The sequence below is a fragment of the Lissotriton helveticus genome, chromosome 2_1, assembly GCF_964261635.1.
Source record: "Lissotriton helveticus chromosome 2_1, aLisHel1.1, whole genome shotgun sequence".
Taxonomy (NCBI): Eukaryota; Metazoa; Chordata; class Amphibia; order Caudata; family Salamandridae; genus Lissotriton; species Lissotriton helveticus.
In genome coordinates, this window is record NC_136059.1 from 608817493 (window position 1) to 608836837 (window position 19345).

Consider the following 19345-nt stretch of genomic DNA (forward strand, 5'->3'; position numbering starts at 1 on the left):
GTAAATTAATAAGACAAACAGGTTGATTAATACTATTAGGGTTATTTGAGGTTCATGAGTACAAGCAAGGCGCTATACGTGCGAATCCCTGTTCCATCAACCTCTTTACCTGATTCACAAATTGGAAAGTTACGATGTTTTGGGGTATGTTGACCTATATCGATTTTGCCTAAATCTATGTGTGTGAAGTCGTATAGTGCCTAAATGTATTGTGTTTACAGGGTTAAATAATACATTTTAGAGAGTATGACGATTTTTTTAATGTGTTTTCTCCCCACACCCACATCATCTGAAAAAGGCAGTTTACAAGCGCTGCCACACTTGCTGTACCGCTAATGCCTGGGTCATTCAGAAGTATGTTTGGAAGTGCACATCACATATGCATGAATGCCCGCACGAGCTTGCACCCGTGCACACCCGTTATACTCCTAGGGACAGTGGCGGCTGGTGGATTTTGAAAGTGGAGAGGCGGAAAAAGTTGTACCCCAATGTAATAAGCGAGTGAACCTAGCATCCGACAGTTTGTTCAACTGAGGTGAGGTAGCCGAGATTGATCACCGGTTTCCTGAATTAACACTGCACAATTCAGCCATTAATCTTACATGACAGTGCCTGCACTGAGAAAGCGTTCTTCTTAATACATTTTCCCTTCTGAGTGGGTAGGCTTGAACAACGAGGTAAGAGGGCGGGCAGGAAAGCAAAAATCATGAGAAAGCTCAGCTCGTTTTGAGATTGAGGTTCTAAGAGTAACTTCAACAAGCCAGCCATTAGGCTCTAGCCTTTTAACTCTAGGCCTCTCCTGATTGTTCACACCAAGTGTCCTGCCGTGCGTGGGCAAAGTAGGTGGCACTGTAACCTGTTATCTACTGAGAAAATACTGTATGCATTTGCCCCAAAACGATTTCACTACGATTGGGCACATCAGTGATCCATAACAGTTGCAGACTATCAGAGGCTCTAGACAATAAAATACAAAAAAGCAAAAGTACAAAAATACAAAAGCAAGAAGTGATACTCGATTCATACATTTCATAATAATAATGAAAAACATACATCCATTTAAAAAGCAAACGTGTGCGCCTTGAGACTGATGTCTGTAGTGTCCACTCTGTAAGTAAAAAAATAAACTCATAAGTACATTTCAACTCAGATGGACTTGTTTCTCTTGGGCTTGGTTCCACTTTATCTGCAGCTCTTCTTCTCGGCCCTGGATTACTAGGACCCTGTTACCACTAAACAGACATTAAAAGCTCGATGACACGTCTTTGGCTCTCTGCCTGCCATTCAGGGAAGTTATAATGACCTTCCACACTGCCGTCACAACATATATCACTTTAAAGGTTTCAGCGTGTAAGACAGCTGACATATTACACAATAAATACGACAACTGGCACATGCTAAACACTGCTGTGAGAGCCAATCTGACACATTTCAAACCCTTAATGTGACAAACAATAAGTCATTTTGGAGTCAAGAAACTATAATATTTCTTGTACCGTGCTAACATTTTAACATTTTAATGAGCCTGGATATGCAACCAGATTGTGTAACTTATCCCTCCACTGTTGTGCATGCCGTTGTATAATATGCTGCACTGGTGAACATGATAATACAGACAGGCGCTCTACCTCTGAAATGGAAGTGGTGAGATCTCTGAGACAGACTACTTTCCCTCTCTCATCTACACCTAAACAGAGAGAAAACACCTCACCCACGAATAGTAGTGGCATGCTTCATCATCACCTCCCTTCACTCAGGTAGGTAAATATCACTTGAATGGGAGATCGTTATGAAGCTTTTCTTCTGTGCAGGCGCATAATGGATCCAGTTTATTTAAAAATTACTAGGGGTCTTCTTTATTTAGATAGTACCAATGTCATAGTTTAAAGTGGTCACAGAGTATGTGTCTGATATACGTAAAGGTTTATATATCAAACTGCAAATCATCAAACATGTTTCAGCTGTTTCAAATATGCCTCTAAGGATCACTCAGCTATTCTTCAGGGCCTATAAACTCCCTGACTAGATGCCTAAAACAGTTGCGGCCGGCATTACGGGCGAGTGGTGGGGGTGGAAATGGGGTCGTGAGGTCGTTGCGCTGCGGAAGGGATGGTGGGGAGGCGGGAGGGGTTTAATGGAAAAAAATAAAATCAAGTAAACTTACCATTCCGAGACTCCCAACTCCCGCCGTCCTGGTTTTCAATTCCTGCAGCACTCTGCATGCACGTCATCAGGAAGGCGGCAGGCAGCCTCCCTCCACCGCAGCAGCACTGTGATTGGTGCGGCCGCTGCCCCACCAGCGTCATTTTCTCTCTGTATGCTGCAGCATACAGAGAGAACAGGGAGAGTGGGCGGTGTTTCTCGAGGGCAGGGGGGAGTGGTTTGTCCACTGTTGTTCATAATGACTCTTTGGGTGGCCTCAGGCTGCCCAAGCAGTCAGTATTAACAACAGTGGGCAAGCCACTCCCCCCTGCCCTCGAGCAACTCCGCCCACCCCCAACCAGGAACTTCTGCTTTCTCGCGGTGTGAGAAGGCAGAAACAAATGGTAGTTATTACGGCAATAACTACCATTTGTTTCTGCCTTCTCGCACGGCGAGAAAGCAGGGGGGTGGCACCCAAACGCCCCCATAGAGGAGCCGCCACTGCCTAGGGACTCCTGCTTATGTATGCAAAAGGTATGCACACTTTGCTGAACTTCTACTATCTCTAATGCCTATGCATGCAGAACTCCTACCCCAATCTTTGTCTATTACAGCTAGAGCTAGGACACAAAGACGTGACTTGGAACTTTTTACACTCGGTAGTCAGGCTAGGAGTCAGGCTATTACGTGTAAATTCGCCATCCTGGTGTGAATTTACGAGCAGATAATTCACAAATACGAGGTTGTCCTAAACATCACTATGTGATAAAGACTTCTAACTGCAGATTCCATACCTTTGAATTTTCCACGTGCCAGGCTGGATCTGGAAACTTTTGCTGAGCAATACCCCTTGTGCCCGAGGTCGGGTGGCTCCATTCGACTCGGCATGAAGCCATCGGTAGTGTCGAATATGACATCGCTGTGCCTATATAGGCGCCACCCAGGCGCGCGGACGTCAGTTCTTTACTTTCCGTGCCAGTTAAGCACCAGTCCGGGAAAAGCTACCCCTCTGGTGCTTTTTGGCAGGTTTTTTCTCAACTTTTGTTGATATTTTTGGATTTGACTTCGTGTGCAAGGGATGTCTTTGAGAAATTCAGGTTTCAAACCATGCGAGACTTGTTCCCACATGATGTCGGTCATCGATCCCCACTGAGTATGTCTTTGGTGTGTTGAACGCAACCATGATACGAGGTCGTGTTCGGACGAAGACCTTGAGGGAGCAAGCGATAAAGTTGTTTGCGGCCCGGCAGTCGACACTGCCATGCGAGACTCCAAGGAGGTCACGGTCCCGTTCGAAGAAGAGGAGATTGCGGGATTGCTCACGGAGCCCTAAGTCCTCTCTCTCCCATTCGAGGTCCTCTGCACACTCGGGGAAGAGGCACAAGAAGAAGAATACCGAGCGGACTTCGACTTCACATCAACTGGTGTCTGTTGTTGAGAAAGGTAAGGAGCACTGGCGCTCTAAGCACGATTTTGCGGAGCCACAGCCAGAGTCAACTTCGTGCTTTCCACCTTTCCGAGAGCCGGAGTGACACCCGCTCTAATGAAACAGTTTTACGAGGCAATATATTACGAGGCGTATTTGAACGGAACGACCCCGTTGGTGAGCCCTCTGCCCCCACGGGGTCGGATGGGGCCCCATCAGGTTTGACGTCATCGGCTCCGGCCACGGCGCTGGTGGGGCCTCAGGGATCCGATCCCGGATCTGGATCGGCGCCGGTCGAGCCAACGCGATTTTCCCCGGCCAGTCGCGGCTCGCAATTCTCGTGGGTGGAGGGGTCGCGCGGGGGTTATTGCGCGGGTGTTACTGCGGGTGTGGGTCAAATAAAAATAAAACTTATCTGACCCCAGTCCTGCGCCGCCTCTGCTCCTGGGCTGGTCCAGCATATTCCTGCTCCTGAACAGGAACAGGCATGCCCCCTCCCCTCCTGTAAGCCAATCACAACGCTGCAATAGCAGCGCTGTGATTGGTGCAGAGTCTTGGACAGCGCCTAGCCATGCACCTGTAAGGAGGCCATTTTCTCTATGTAGGCTGCCTGCATAGAGAAAATGTAGAGTATGCATGACAGCTTTAAACAGTCAGGGTACTCAGAGTGGTGCAAGCCACTCCTCCCGATCCGCCAACCCACACACCCGCCCCAGGCAGGCATATCCTCCCACCCACCCCCAACCAGGCATACCCCTGCCTTCTGCTTTCACGCAGCGCGAGAAGCAGAAAATAAAATGGTATTTAAAATACCATTTTATTTTCTGCGTCTTGGACTGCGCGAAAGCAGTGGGGCAGCGCTCCTCTGCCCTAATGGAGGAGCCGCCCCCGGCGTCGAATCCGAAGTCGGTGACTACGACGTCGCAGATGCCCGTCAGTGGCTCAAGCCCCATCCTCATCCCCGATGACACGGAGCCGATTCCGACATCGACAGATCCCTGGGGTTCTATATTGTTGCCTGAGCACTTTGTGGATGTGCTGGGCTCAGAAGAGGAATGGGAGAAGTCTGTAGACCCTCTTGAGAACCATAATGTCTCTGAGGAGTCAATGGACTGGTATGGGCAACTAGGGGAAGCCAGTGCTCTGCATACTTCCCCTGACACTCGCATGCTCTCTCCGCCTATAGTGGCTACGGAGGAGGGGGGGTCCTATGCCATAGTGGTTAAGAGGATAGCTGAGGTCCTAGCACTGGAGCTGCCCTCAGTGCAGGTCAGGACTAATCTCCTGACCGAAGTGCTTCAGCCTGGGGCTTCCACTTCTGAATCCCTATTGTCCTTTAATGAGGCACTTACGGACGTCCTTCTAGGAACATGGTCCACGCTTAGCACAGGGGCTCCTGTGAATAGGACTAGTGCACGCCACCATTGCCCAGCTCCGGGTGACCCAAAGTTCCTCATCCAACACCCCACCCCAGAAAGTTTTGTGGTGCAGGCCTCTACCTCCCAAAGCGCATTCCCATCCGCCGCTCCGGATAGGAAATAGATGTTTTCTTCCTCCAGTCTGCCATTGTGGTCGGTGAATACCGTGTGCTAATTGGCCATTTCTACCACTGTCTATGGGAGACGGTTACACAGGTGCTGCCACAAGTCCCGGAGGAGGCCTGGGCTGTGCTCTCCCAAGCTGGCAAGGATGGAAGAGATGCAGAAAAATTCACTATACGGTGTGGTTTAGACACGACCGATTCGCTGGGCAGACCGATTTCAACGGTGGTGACCCCGAGACGCCACGCCTGGCTTCGTACAACTGGCTTCTCTGGGGATGTCCAAGACAATTTGATGGACATGCCCTTTGATGGAACCTGCCTTTTTGGGGAAAAGGCAGACTCAGCCCTGGTCAGATTCAAGGACTCTCGAGCTACTGCTAGATCCTTGGGCCTCTCCTCCACTCCTCGTGGCCAGTCTTCCTTTCGCCTCTTTCATGGCTACGGAAGGGGTTTCCAGCCGGGTCAACCCTATCCTAGCCACCATCCTGCTCAGACCGCCCAAGACGCACGTGGACGCAGTACATTCTGTCCTCGAAATGGAGGTCAGAAGTCGTCTACCACACTGCCCCTAGCAGCCACAGCCTCCAAGCATTCCTAGGCTGATTCTGCAGGACCACACTACTCCAGTGGGTGGGAGAATTCGTCATCATCTCCCCCACTGGAGATCCATAACAACAGACAAGTGGGTCAGGCAGATAAACCAGGAGGGCTATTCTCTTCCTTTCCTTTCTTTTCCTCCTCCTATTCTGCTAAGTCAGTAACGGCTGGCAGAGGATCACTTAAAGTTGCTCCAAGAGGAAGTTACAGCTCTTTTTGCCAAAGGAGCTTTAGAGAGGGTCCCAGGTTCAGCAGTAGAGAGTGGCTGTTATTCCCGCTACTTTCTGATTCTGAAGAAAAACAAGAAGATTTGGCCCATTTTGAATCCTCGGACTGTCAATATCTCCCTCAAAAAGGAGAAATTCAAAAATTCTCACTTTGGTTCAGGTCGTGTCTGCCCTAGACCAAGGAGACTGGATGGTAGCGTTGAACCTGCAGGATGCGTATTTTCACATTCCCATCCAGCCGGGCCACAGGCGTTACTTGCGGTTCAAGGTGGGCTGGGAGCACTTTCAGTTTACTGTGCTCCCCTTCACTCTTACCAGTGCCCCTCGGGTGTTTACCAAGGTGATGGAGGTAGTTGCAGCTCATCTGCCCTGGTTAGAGGAGTCAGTCTTCCACTAACTTGACGACTGGCTGTTGAAGGCAGCTTTGCCCCAGGCAGTCGTCTCCCACCTTCAGACTTCGGTGAACCTTCTGCATTCGCTGGGGTTCTGTTTCAACATGCCGAAGTCACGCCTGACTCCTTCTCAGCTGCTCCCTTTCATCTGAGCTGTTCTGGACACAATGCAGTTTGGGGCTTATCATCCCGAGCAGCGAGTCCAGGATATTCAGGTTATGATTCTGATGTTTCAGCCTCTATCCTGGATGTCAGTGAGGTTGACTCTAAGGCTGTTGGGTCTCATGGCCTCATGCATCCTGTTGGTAAGACACACAAGATGGCGTATGCAGGCTCTGCAGTGGGACTTGAAGTTCCAATGGGCCCAGCATCGGGGAAATCTCACCGATGTGGTTCAGATCTCAGAAGAAATTGATTGCGAAGGATCTGCAGTGGTGGTTAACTAACCGTGATTGGGTCAATGGCAGACCTCTCTTCCTTCCCCAACCAGATTTCACAGTTGTGACGGATGTGTCACTTCTGGGATGGGGCGGCCACACGGGAGAGGTGGAGATCAGGGGCCATTGGTCTCCGGCGGCGACGGGGCTCCACATAAACTTGCTCCGAGCGATTCTGTTGGCATTGAAAGCATTTCTTCCGTCTGTCAACGGGAAGCTAGTGCAGGTGTTGACCGACTACACCACCGTCATGTGGTACTGCAACAAGCAGGGCGGGGGGGGGTCAAGGACCCTTTGTTGAGAGGCCCTGCGTCTCTGGTCATGGCTGGAACAGCAGGGCATATCCCTGGTGGTTCAATACCTGGCAGGTTCTCTGAACACCAGGGCGGACAATGCCTTTAGGATCACGAATGGCGTCTCCAGTCGGAGGTGGCACATGGTCTCTTTCAGCAGTGGGGAAAACCTTGGTTAGATTTGTTTGAATCTGTAGAGAATGCGCAATGTCAGCAGTATTACGTGCTGGGGTTTCCAAGGTGCTATCGCTCAGCGTCTCGTTTCGTAGCGAGTGGTGCTCAGGCCTGGTGTACACCTTTCCGCCCATACCACTCCTGCCCAGGGTTCTGAAGAAGATCAGGAGCGACTTGGCCCAAGTCAATCCGGTGGCACCGGACTGGGCAAGGAGAGTCTGGTATCCAGAACTTCTGATCATGAGTATCGACCCTCCGATCAGGCTGCCCCTTTGGGAGGATCTTCTGTCGCAGCAGCAGTGGAGGGTTCTCTGCCCGAACCTGTCAACTCTGTGCCTCCATGCGTAGAGATTGAGCGCCAACAGTTCATAGCTTTTGAACTTCCTCCTGAAGTCTGTAGCGTCATTCTGGCGCCCAGGTGGCCCTCCACTAAGACGGTTACGCCTGCTGTTGGCAGAAATTTGGATTATATTGTACATAAAGGTCTATTGACCCTCTTTCTGTTCCTCTTTCTACTGTCCTTTTATTCATTCTAACTCTTGCCCAGCAGGGCTCTGCTTTGGGAACTCTCAAGGGTTACCTCTCTGCTCTGTCTGCTTTTTTGCGGCTGCCAGACCAGCCCTCTCTTTTTAAGTCTCCTATTGTTAATAGATTTCTGAAAGGGCTGGCTCACTTATTTCCACCCACGCTCTTTGTTATGCCACAGTGAGACCTTATTTTGGTCCTCACTTTTCTGATGTGCGCTCCTTTCAAAGCCTTTGCATAATTGACCCCTCCGGCTGTTGTCCGTCAAAACAGCCTTCTTGCTGGCGATTACATCGGCCCAGAGGGTGAGTGAATAACAGGCATTATCCAGCTCGCCTCCTTATCTTATGTCCTTTCTGGACAAGGTGGTGCTTCGCACCAGGACATCCTTCTTACAAAAGGTGGTGACCCATTCCATCTGGGTCGGTCCATTACTTTGCCAACCGTCTTTGCTCCCTCACATCCCTCTAAGGAAGAGGAGCATCTCCTCCGACTGGACCCAAAAAGAGCGTGTTGTTCTACCTTGACCGCACAAAAGAGTTCCGGGTGAAAGACCAACTTTTTGTGGGGTATTTGGGAGCAAAGAAGGGAAGGGCAGTGCAGAAAGGGACCATCTCTCACTGCGTCGTTCTTTGCATTAAACTTTATTATGCCTTGGCGAAGAGGCAGCCCCCTGAGGGATTAAGGGCCCCCTCCACCAGGGGAAAGGCGGTGACTACAGCCTTGGCTTTGGTGTCCCAGTCCAAAACATCTGCCAGGCAGCAACGTGGGCATCATTGCACAGGTTCGCAAAACATTATTGCCTTGATGGTCAAGTGCAAAGGAATGGGCACATGCCCATTCAGTCCTGCAAGACTTCTTAGTTTCGATCATGAGTCCCCAACCCACCGCCGGAATGGTATGGCTCGGGTATCTGATACAAAGGTAAGGAATCTACAGCCAGAAGTCTTTATCAGATGAACAAGTTACTTACTTTTGGTAACGCATTATCTGGTAGAGACCCTATCTAGCTGCAGATTCTTTACATCCCCACCATGCCTCCCCACTTTGCGGACTGATGTGGTAGGACTAAAGTTGTTTTTTCTCCCTTTCAGGGCCCTAGTTTTGCACACGTCAAAGTCAGTTTCTTCATGGCTCTGCGCTTCTGGCGTGGAAAATACGAAAAGTACTGACGTCCACGTATCGGCACTACAAAGTCATAACTGACGCTGCAGACGACGTCACGCAGAGCCGAATGGAGCCACCTGACGTGGCGCGCAAGGTATAAAAGTTTCCGGATCCAGCCTGATGCCTCAGAAATTCGAAGGTAAGGAATATGCAGCAAGATAGAGTCTCTACAAGATAATGCATTACCGAAGGTAAGTAACTTGTCCATTATTAACTTGAAAGAATACAATATTCAGTATCTCACAATGGGCTTGGAACACCAATTGTTTTCTGCAGCTGAAAAACTGAGCTACGTTCCTACTGTTCCAGCTGTGAAGTTACAAAAAAAATCTCCTTAAGGCAAAACTCATCAGTATTTTTCATTAATCAGCTGGTGGGAGGCATTCACTCCAGATTGCAAAGATCATTACCCTGTAAATTGCCAAAGTGAGATTAAGTTGTTACAGTATCAGTGATACAGCATCTGTTAATATTTTCAAATACGTACGTCGTGATTGGCTGGGCCACCTGACAAGTGCTTGTATTCTACAATTCTGCTGATAAGGGCTCTCTTCAGATTTTGATTGTTTGATTTTTTTGATTGCTTTTTAGAAAAAGGTGCGGTGCATGTGTTCGGACATCTAGATTTTAAGATTGTGGTAGAAGCCGCTGATGTGCCTCCATTCACTGTGGTGCTCCTGGCTCCATCTCGGCAGGAAAAAGCTGCGTGGACCAGCGACATAAGTCAGGTAATGGACTCTAACAGCTGTACTGTGGATAGATACATCGACAATTGCTCAATGTGTTTTAGTGTAGGGCAGTGGCAGGAATGAACAGAATTGTGCCAGTTAGAGTGACCAACTGACAATGGTGCAAATTCAGGACAGTAAGTTTAAAAATTCAGGACAAAGAGTCAAAATTCAGGACAAAAATTCTGGACAGAAGTTGAAAATTCAGGACAAATCTTAGGGACAAAAGGTAAGTTTTATAGACACATCAGAGGAAGGTGCGCGATAGTATAAAAGTAAGTAAATAGACAATCACTTAAGTACAAGTCAAAATAAGTTTATATTAGGTTGAGTCAATCGTGCTCTTCAAGACTTTTTGGTGTGCGTGAAACTTTGAGCAATTCTGCAGGTCTGTTTGTGATATTTCATATGATAATAATCTATTTATATGGTTACTGCACTGGGCTGTCCAGTCTGATATTTTGTTTACAACTCATTGTCCTGAGCAGGCATGTTTGGTGAGAGAAGTGGTCAGGAAGATGTGCTCTGATAGACTTTTTTTACTAGCATGTCATATCGGAGTGTCATTGTGAGATGTAAAGCGGTAAGCATATGTGAACTAAAGCGAGGATTGCTGTGCTAAACCCACTATAGGGAACGCCTTAAGGGTGTTTTAGTATGTTGAACTTGAAATATGGAATCTGACTTTGCTTACAGGGGCTTCGCAGAGAGTTGCACTAGCTGACGGAAGTCACAAAGGTGCTTCTCCCTGCAGCTTTCTTAAAGAAGGCACTGTTAATACACTATTGCATAGTTTATTTTTAATGCTTTGCCTATTGCTACAAACACAATATATATATATATATATACACATATACATTACCTACTGGCGGTCGCCAGTAGGTATATATAGTTAGGATTTTTTCTCTATGGGTTTTTTGAAAATTCTATGTCTAATAACTTTGGCGTTTGTGGACGGAATTGGCTGAAATTTTCAGGAAAATGGCACATTTTGTTTCTGAGCAGCCCTTGAAAATTTGGGGGGGGTTCGTCCAGTGGGGGCCGAGAAAAAAGGGGGGTCCCAAAACGTGTTTTTAACATTGAGTTTTCCATAGGGCGGTTGGCCTCACTTTTAGCCCGAACGGCTGAATGGATTTGCACGAAACTTGGCAAAATTGTAGGGACTGGTAGCCCGATGTGCCTTTTGTAGGTCTCAATATATGTGCTCCAGTGGATTTTGAGAAATTAACGTTTAAAAAAAGATATATATCTGTAACAGCGGACCGGGCAGCGCTCTGGTTCGCAGACTTTTCGCGCAACGGAGCTTTGTGAAGCGAAGCTGATTGGTTCTCCGGCGTCTGTCAACATTCCAAACAGTCCGTAGCGGCCGCCATCTTGTCTCTCGGTAGGATCGAGAGACAAGAGGAGGCCAAAGCGAAGGGGCAAATGACCATAAGGGGGAATAGTAGATCCTCGCTGACCCCCTACGTTTGATGTGGAGGTTTTAAAAGGGCTCCGCGGGGCAAAAAAAAAAAATAATAATAATAATCGAACGGCTGAATGGATTTGCACGAAACTTGGCAAAATATTAGGGACTGGTAGCCCGATGTGCCATTGCTAGGTCTCAATATATGTGCTCCAGTGGATTTTGAGAAATTAACGTTCAAAAAAAGATATATATCTGTAACAGCGCTCCGCTTCGCGTACTTTTCGCGTTACGGAGCTTTGCGAAGCTGATTGGTTCTCCGGCGTCTGTCAACATTCCAAACAGTCCGTAGCGGCCGCCATCTTGTCTCTCGGTAGGATCGAGAGTCAAGAGGAGGCCAAAGCGAAGGGGGAAATGACCATAAGGGGGCATAGTAGATCCTTCCTGACCTCTTAGGTTTGATGTACCATTTTGTCAAGTTTGGTGTAATTCCGTTCAGCCATTCAGGCTGTAGACGTATGTAAATGTCCTATGGAAAATTGCATGGGGAAAACACATTTGAAAGTGTTGAAATTTAGAACCAATTAAAATGTTACTTTGGTTTTGTATTTGTGTGTGATGAAAGTTAATTGGTTATGTATATATGTCAAATGAGAGGAAACCACAGCCATTTTGTGATACTACTGTCTGAGGTACATTTGTGAGGAATTTTTGGTGGTGAATTTCTGGTGTTTGATTTACACAGTACTAACACTTTTCCTACTTTTAAAAAGGTGAGTTGTTAATTTGTAAGGGGAACTATGTTGTACACTTGAAGATAATTTGAAAAATGTTTTCTGTTATTTATTTGCAGTCCTTCTGTTATACTAAATACTTGATAAAGTTAGTTTTATATTATGTATTACTAAAAACGATAAATGAAAGTGATTATTTTTTTCTGCAATTTACAGCAAGCAATTTCAAAATAAAATGGCTCACAATGAAGAGACCGTGGCAATTTCTTTTGAATTGTCCACTACATTGATTGAAATTGAGAGCACCAATAATGAAATATTGTCACAAGGAGGACATGACTTGTATGATTCCATTAGATTGATTGAAATAGACAGCACCAATAATGAAATATTGTCACAAGGAGGAGATGACTTGAATGATTCCACTACATTGATTGAAATTGAGAGCACCAATAATGAAATATTGTCACGAGGAGATGACTTGAATGATTCCACTACATTGATTGAAATTGACAGCACCAATAATGAAATATTGTCAGAAGGAGGAGATGACTTGAATGATTTTTTTGATCAATCTCTTGATGGCGAATTTATCGAGTGTTTGGAGACCATAGAGTTACAAGAATCATTATTGGAGACTTTTCATGAGGACATTGCTGATGAGGACATGTTACTAGTTCTTTCAAATTTAGAAAATTCTGAAGAATAAATTTATATTTAGAAATCAAAAATTGTTTGAGACATTATTCATTTTTATTTTTAATTTATGAGGTTGTAGCGAAGTGATTGTAGTATAAAATGAGACTTATAGTATAGAGTGCAACATTTTTATGTTACATGGTAAGTTTACTCATATTTACTTCCCTTCTGCCACTATATTATCTCCAATGTGTATTTGACATCTCTTCTTCATCTCCGGCCTCCTTTCTCTCACTGTGTGTCTCCGATGCATCTTATCGCTGCTATTTTGTGTAATTACAGAAGAGAGTAAAATAAAATAGTTCGGAACGTGAAAAGGGGGCAAAGTAGAGTACTCCTCACCCCCTAGGCCTTTTTAGGCGGTCCCAAAAGGATCAGTTTCTGCTTTCCTGAGAGATTATGGTATGAGTTCCATATACCACAATAACTTGCATTACAACATGCAAGATATCTATCTCCTATTACCAACTTTTGGAGATATTCGCGCTAAGCGCGAATATCTCCAAAAAGTAACACCTGCCCTGAGCAGTTCATAGCCATGTTATCCAATGGGAGGTGGATAACATGGCTAAGAGCATTAGCTCGGTAATGTATGAATATCGCTGAGTTTTTAGCGATATTCATGCATTGCGGCCGTTTATTATCGCATTTGTGATAAACCTTGATAATAGCAAGGTTTATCTTCGATAATTTCTGATGATGCTTAGCGGTAAAAAATTCGTTGGTAAGCATCGTTAGCGATAAATATCGCTTAACTTTGGTAATATGCCCCAACGTCTGTTAACGTTCGATTCGAAGGAAATGAGGAAGTGTTGAAAAACATTGTCTGCGCCATCTTGCCTTTTTTGAAATGCCACACTTTTGTCGTGCACGGCAGCCATTTTAGATGTCTTGACCAGACCCACTCTCTGCACGCTGTCGATTCGTAGCATGGCTCCTCACCCTCGCAAGCATCTTCCCCAGGCACTGGTCACCCCCGCTCTCTGTCTTATGCATGGGCAATAAACCTCCCCCCATCTGCGCTGCTCTTCCCTGAGAATCACACTGTGCCCGCCCGACACCTCCCTTTCGCCCTATTCACTACCGCACCCTCTGACACTCCTCTTCCTCTGTGTCCGATTGTCCAGGCTATCAGCTAGCCCTGCAGATGTAGTTTATGGCCCCAGCTGTAAAGAATCACCCCTCTTCAAAGGAGTTATAGTAGATCAAGGCCCACACCCGATGAGATCCGTCACACCACACGTGTTCCTACTATCTGAAAACTATCCTGTATTGTGATTGGGGAGGGGACCGAGCCTGAAGCGGAAGATTCCAGGAATCACTCTTTGTACATCAAAGTTTTTACAATTATGTGTCACATTAAAAATATATAGCACTCCAACAAAGTAGTAGGAATATAAAACTTTAATAACATATAAATATATACAACAAAACAAAAACAGTAAAAACATTTAAACAACGAAGAGACCGTGGCAATTTCTTTTGAATTATCCAATAGATTTATTGAAATTGACAGCACCAATAATGAAATATTCTTGTCAGTAGCGGTCTGTTGTGCGAATAGTTCCAAGGCAGCAGAACGCGCTTAAATCTAGATGGCACGAAAGTGATGTCTAGCAAGTTGCCGCCCAGCAAATAACGGCGTGGGGCGCCGCGGGGGTGAGTGAGTCCAGTAGGCACCACAGCTATTCTTACCGGCATTGCAGAATTACTGCTGGGGACAATGCCTGTGCTGTAGCAGGGTCACAGCAGAAACAAAAAGGATTCTGTTGAAGATGTTGTTGGTTTTCAATTTGAAAACAGTTCTGGTGTCAACTGCTATGTTATTGTAGTGGTTAATGTTTTGTTTTCTCTAGAAAATGTAAAAGAGGGGGAGGCAGTCCAAAGTTCCGTTAAAAGGGCAAAGGAAAGGATCGGTGGTTTGAACTATCAGTCAAAAAGGGGAGGGGGTGCAACAATTTTTCCTACCGGGTCACACTGTGCTTTCACCGGAAGTGAGGTCTGCAGGATTCTAGTAATTCAAAGTGAGGCTGGTGCCGACGTCCCGCGGATACAGTTTCGTCACTCCACGGGTGATCATGGCAGTCATTCCCCATCGGGGGTCGGAGACTCCCGCGGCTCCTCTAGAATCTTCAAGGTCGTGGAGGACTACGGTGGTGGAGTCAACCAGTGACCGGGCCATTTCTTTATGCTGGGCCCGCTCTTGCCAGGTCGACCGCCATTTTGAGAGTTCGGTAGCTACTGGCGATCGCGGGGTCAAATGAGCGGACGGGCTCCACCCTGCCGGGCGAGACGTTGCAGCATGGCCACAGTGGAAGAACCCTTTTCCGGGCACCTGGAGCGCTGAGGGTGCAGCTGGGAAGCCTCCACCTGGGGAGGCGGGAGAGGCCTGTTCGCACCGTCTCTCCCTCCCAGTGCACCCCACGGCGTCTCGCTTGAGATTTGTTATGGCCGGACCAGGCGATGAGGACGAGGGGGGGGGGGTCGGAGGCATGTGCAAGACATCCCCCCCCAGGGTTGTTGCAGCAATTATACAAGAAAGAAGAAGTGTCCCGTCCGTCTTCGGGCCGGGCTTCCGGTAGATGTCGGCCGGACGCCCCTGGCTCTGGCCCCATGAACGGGTTTCTTGGTTTATTGGCTGCAGCCGGATCCCGTCGGCCTCGGCCCCCCGACCGTTGGTGGCCGGACCGGAAGAGCATGTGGCAGGACTACCTGCAACTCTCAAGGGCCACCGCGGCCGGACTGGGAGAGAGAGGGGAGGGTCGAGGAGACATTCCCCCCCCCCTGCAACTGTTCAGCGTTGTAAAGGCAATCCCCTGGCCGGGTCCCGCTGGTCTCGGCCTCTCCTCCGGCTACACCCTACGTTAGGATCTCCTGGCCGAGGCGTGGCAGCAGTACCTGCCTTATATGGGCTGCTCCCGGCTGGGCGTAGCCGGAACCCTGCCCCACCTTGGAAGTTTCCAGAGTGGGGGCGGATGTTCTACTGACTTGCATTTTCCCTAGTCTATCGATTTTTTTGGCGTGGCAGGCGGTGGGACAGCGAGGGGTGATTTGGTTTCTCTTACTGTTTTTCTGGTCTCTCACCACTGGCATATTTCTAACGTTTTCTTGTTTCTAGGACATTAATAGGTTTTATCATTACGTTATGTTATCGTTTCTTTGTTCGTTGTTTAATAAAAGTTCATGTTCATCAGTGGCCTACTGATTTTCGATTTCCTATTCTTTTCTTTCCAGGTTGTTTCATGCTAAAGTTTCTGTTAACAGGATACAGTGATCACTTCGTTATTATTGCATATGTCCTTTTCACTAGGGGTGCTCTCTGGTCGGGCCAGATGACGTATGTCTAGTAAATGGTCCGGGTGAAACAGGTGCATCAATCAGTGGGGAGTAGATAGGCATGACAGATTACAACGGGGGAGAAAGGTCCGCATTACGTACCCTTTCACTACTTGCAAAGATTTTCCTACGTTTATTTGCAAACAGGGAATACCTCCAAAAAGAACTAATTCCCAAACAGTCAATGTTCGGACAATCAATCAATCAATGAGGAATGAAATAGGTACGACGTGTTAAAGGCTTGCGTTACCTACCCTTCACTATCTGCAAAGGGAGAGAGAATATTCCTATTCTTCCTCGTTTGCAGGCAGAGAAGATCCTTAAGAGAACCAACTTCGAACAATTCAATGCTCGATTCAAACAATCAACAAGGGGTACTGTGAACACAAATGAACGCCGCTTATGTACATACGCATTGCTATTTTCAACAGGTTGTTCCTAATGTTTCTATTTTAGCGAGGTCAAAAAGAGATCCCATTAGTGGCCTACTGATTTTGCTCGATTCCTTTTGTTTTTTTACACGGTTTTTCGCTATCTGCAAAGACTAAACAGAGTATTTTGACTCTGTGCTTGTTTGTAAATAGAGAATGAACCAAAGAGAACAATCAATCAAATGGAGAGAGAAGCAGGCACGACGGATTACAAAGGGGGCAAAGGGCTGCGTTAACTACCCTTCACTATCTGCAAAGAGAGAGTACTCCTAATAGAAATGAGGGGTGGGGGGCAGCATTCAAAGCAGATCAGTGTGCATAAACACGAAAATGTTTTTACTTACCACGTACTTGACATTCGACAGCTTATGATATTTGCTATTAAAAAACCATTGAAATTCACTGAAAAAACCATAGGTTATAGACCATATATAGTTAGGAATTAGCATTTACAAAACCTTGAAAATTCACTGAAAAAACCATAGGTTATAGACCATATATAGTTAGGAATTAGCATTTAAAAAACCTTATTTTACTCACACAAAACCATTGAAATTCCATATATAGTTAGTTGCACTAACTATATATCGCGCACCCGCAATCCACTGCTGATGATGTCACATATTACATCATTCATGACATGGTCAGTGACATCACTGATGACATCACTGATGACATCTCAAATGACATCACTGATGACATCTCACTTGACATCAATGATCACATCACTGATGATATCATTCATGTGATAATACAATGCATCTCCTCACACTGTAATATAACCTCCGTTACACCCAGTGTTAAATAGAGAGTATCATTTTTGAAACCATTGACACACCAATACTAGTTACTACATACGCACTCACTGATTCCTATGTCTACACACACATTCACTCATACAATCATTCATACATACAATCACTCATCTTTACAACACTATCATATGCACTCATACACCTATACAGACACTCACACTCTGCCACTCATCCATGGAGTTACTCACACACCTAGTCAGTCCTGAAAAGAATCAATCACACTTCCATTTTCTCATCTATACAGTTAAACACAGAACACCTTACATTTTTGAAACATATACTAACACATAGTTACTCTCTTATAGAATCACTGATACAAGTACACATTGATTTGCACAGAGTCACACACCTCCCAGCCAGCCATACACACACTCAGTCTCCCATACAAATACTTGTGCAACCAATCAATAACCCATATAGCTACTTATATAGCTACTGATCAACACATGCAGCAGCTTGCACAACAACAGACATACTGATGCACACTTTCAGACAGTTTAGTCACTAACCCGTGCATTCAGTAAGACGCATTTAATCACTCACTCATACAGTCAATCACGCACCTACTAAAACCTTCATTCAGACACTTATACATCCACTCATTCTTCAATATGTAAAACATATTTAAACTTTACAGAAACACATAATCACTGGATGTTGTCATCAGTGATGTCATCAGTGATGTCACTGACCATGTCATGAATGATGTAATATGTGACATCATCAGCAGTGGATTGCGGGTGCGCGATATATAGTTAGTGCAACTAACTATATATGGAATTTCAATGGTTTTGTGTGAGTAAAATAAGGTTTTTTAAATGCTAATTCCTAACTATATATGGTCTATAACCTATGGTTTTTTCAGTGAATATATATATATATATATATATATATATATATATATATATATATATATATATATATATATATATATATATATATATATATATATATATATATATATATACCAAGCACAGCTCATGGCACTATAAAGCTTTCCCTAAAACATTTACAAGTAAAACAAAACATGCAAACATTTACAATTACAAGTGTAACATTCAAGTAGCAGTTAGGTGTCACTCAAAATGTCATATGCCTGATGTACAGATCCCACACATAAGCACAAAGCAAATACAGAATAGTAACTTGGGCAAGGGAGTAACCATACAATTTAAATACCTCCCACTTTGAGCTAAAGCTCTTAAGACACCAAGAAAGCAAAGTAAGCCACCAGATCCCTCCCCAGAAGAGCTCTCGTGTCCAAGGATCTAGCCATTCATCCTTCCATCAAACCCCTGATATCTACCATTTCAAATTAGCGTTCTATCATTTATTAATTCTTTCATCCATCATTCAGCCTTTCACCATTCATTCTGTCCGTCCATCTGTATGTCCATCCATAGCCAAACCTTTTCAACCATTTGCAAACCTATACATCATCTATCCTTCCATCCATCATTTCACTCATCCATCCCTCCATCCACCCTTTCACTCATCCATCCATCATCCATCCACCCTTTCACCCAATCCATTCTTTCACTCATCCATCCAGTCTTCCACCCATCCATCCATTCACTCATCCATCCATCCATCCACCCTTTCACACAAACCATCCTTTTACTCATCCATCCACTCTTCCACCCATCCATCCGTTCACTCATTCATACAAACATTTACCCTTCACACATCCAGCCATCCTTTCACTTACTCATCTATCCACCCGGACAATCATCCATCCACCTATTCCATTCAACTTTTCACTCATCCACACATCCTTTCTTCCAGTTCTCCAACCTCCCTTTCAGTCATTTGTGCATTCTTTCACTCATCCATCTTTACATTCTTCTTTTCACTCATCAAGGTACCCATTCGCTCATCCATTATGCCAACCATTCATCCATGCATTCACTCATCCATCCATCAATCCATCCTCCCTTTCTCTCTCCATTTCCCTTTCACTTAGCCACCCATTCACCCACTCATCCATTTACTCATCCACTCATGAATCCATCCATTGACCCTATCCCTCATCCATCCTTTTACTCATCCATCCATCCTTTCTCTCAACCATCCACCCTTTCACTCATCTATCCATCCTTTTATCCATCTACCCTCCCTTCCACTTAATCGTCCAGCCTTACATCCACCCTTTTGCTCATCCATCCATCCATTCATTCACCCTTTCACTTATAAATTCATCAGTCCAGCCATCATTTCTCTCATCCATTCCCCCATTCACTCACCCATCATTCACCCTCACTCATCCATCCAACC

At 45.8% G+C, this 19345-nt stretch overlaps 1 protein-coding gene across 2 annotated transcripts in view; it reads left to right on the forward strand.

Annotated features, from left to right (window-relative positions):
* RASGRF2 (Ras protein specific guanine nucleotide releasing factor 2) overlaps positions 1 to 19345 on the forward strand; it is a 1720695-nt gene that overhangs the window by 997449 nt on the left and 703901 nt on the right. For both annotated transcript variants that reach the window (XM_078675315.1, XM_078675317.1), the window contains exon 12: positions 9515 to 9651. In XM_078675315.1, coding sequence (XP_078531441.1) covers positions 9515 to 9651 — 137 coding nt within the window. The remainder of the gene's footprint in view (positions 1 to 9514; positions 9652 to 19345) is intronic.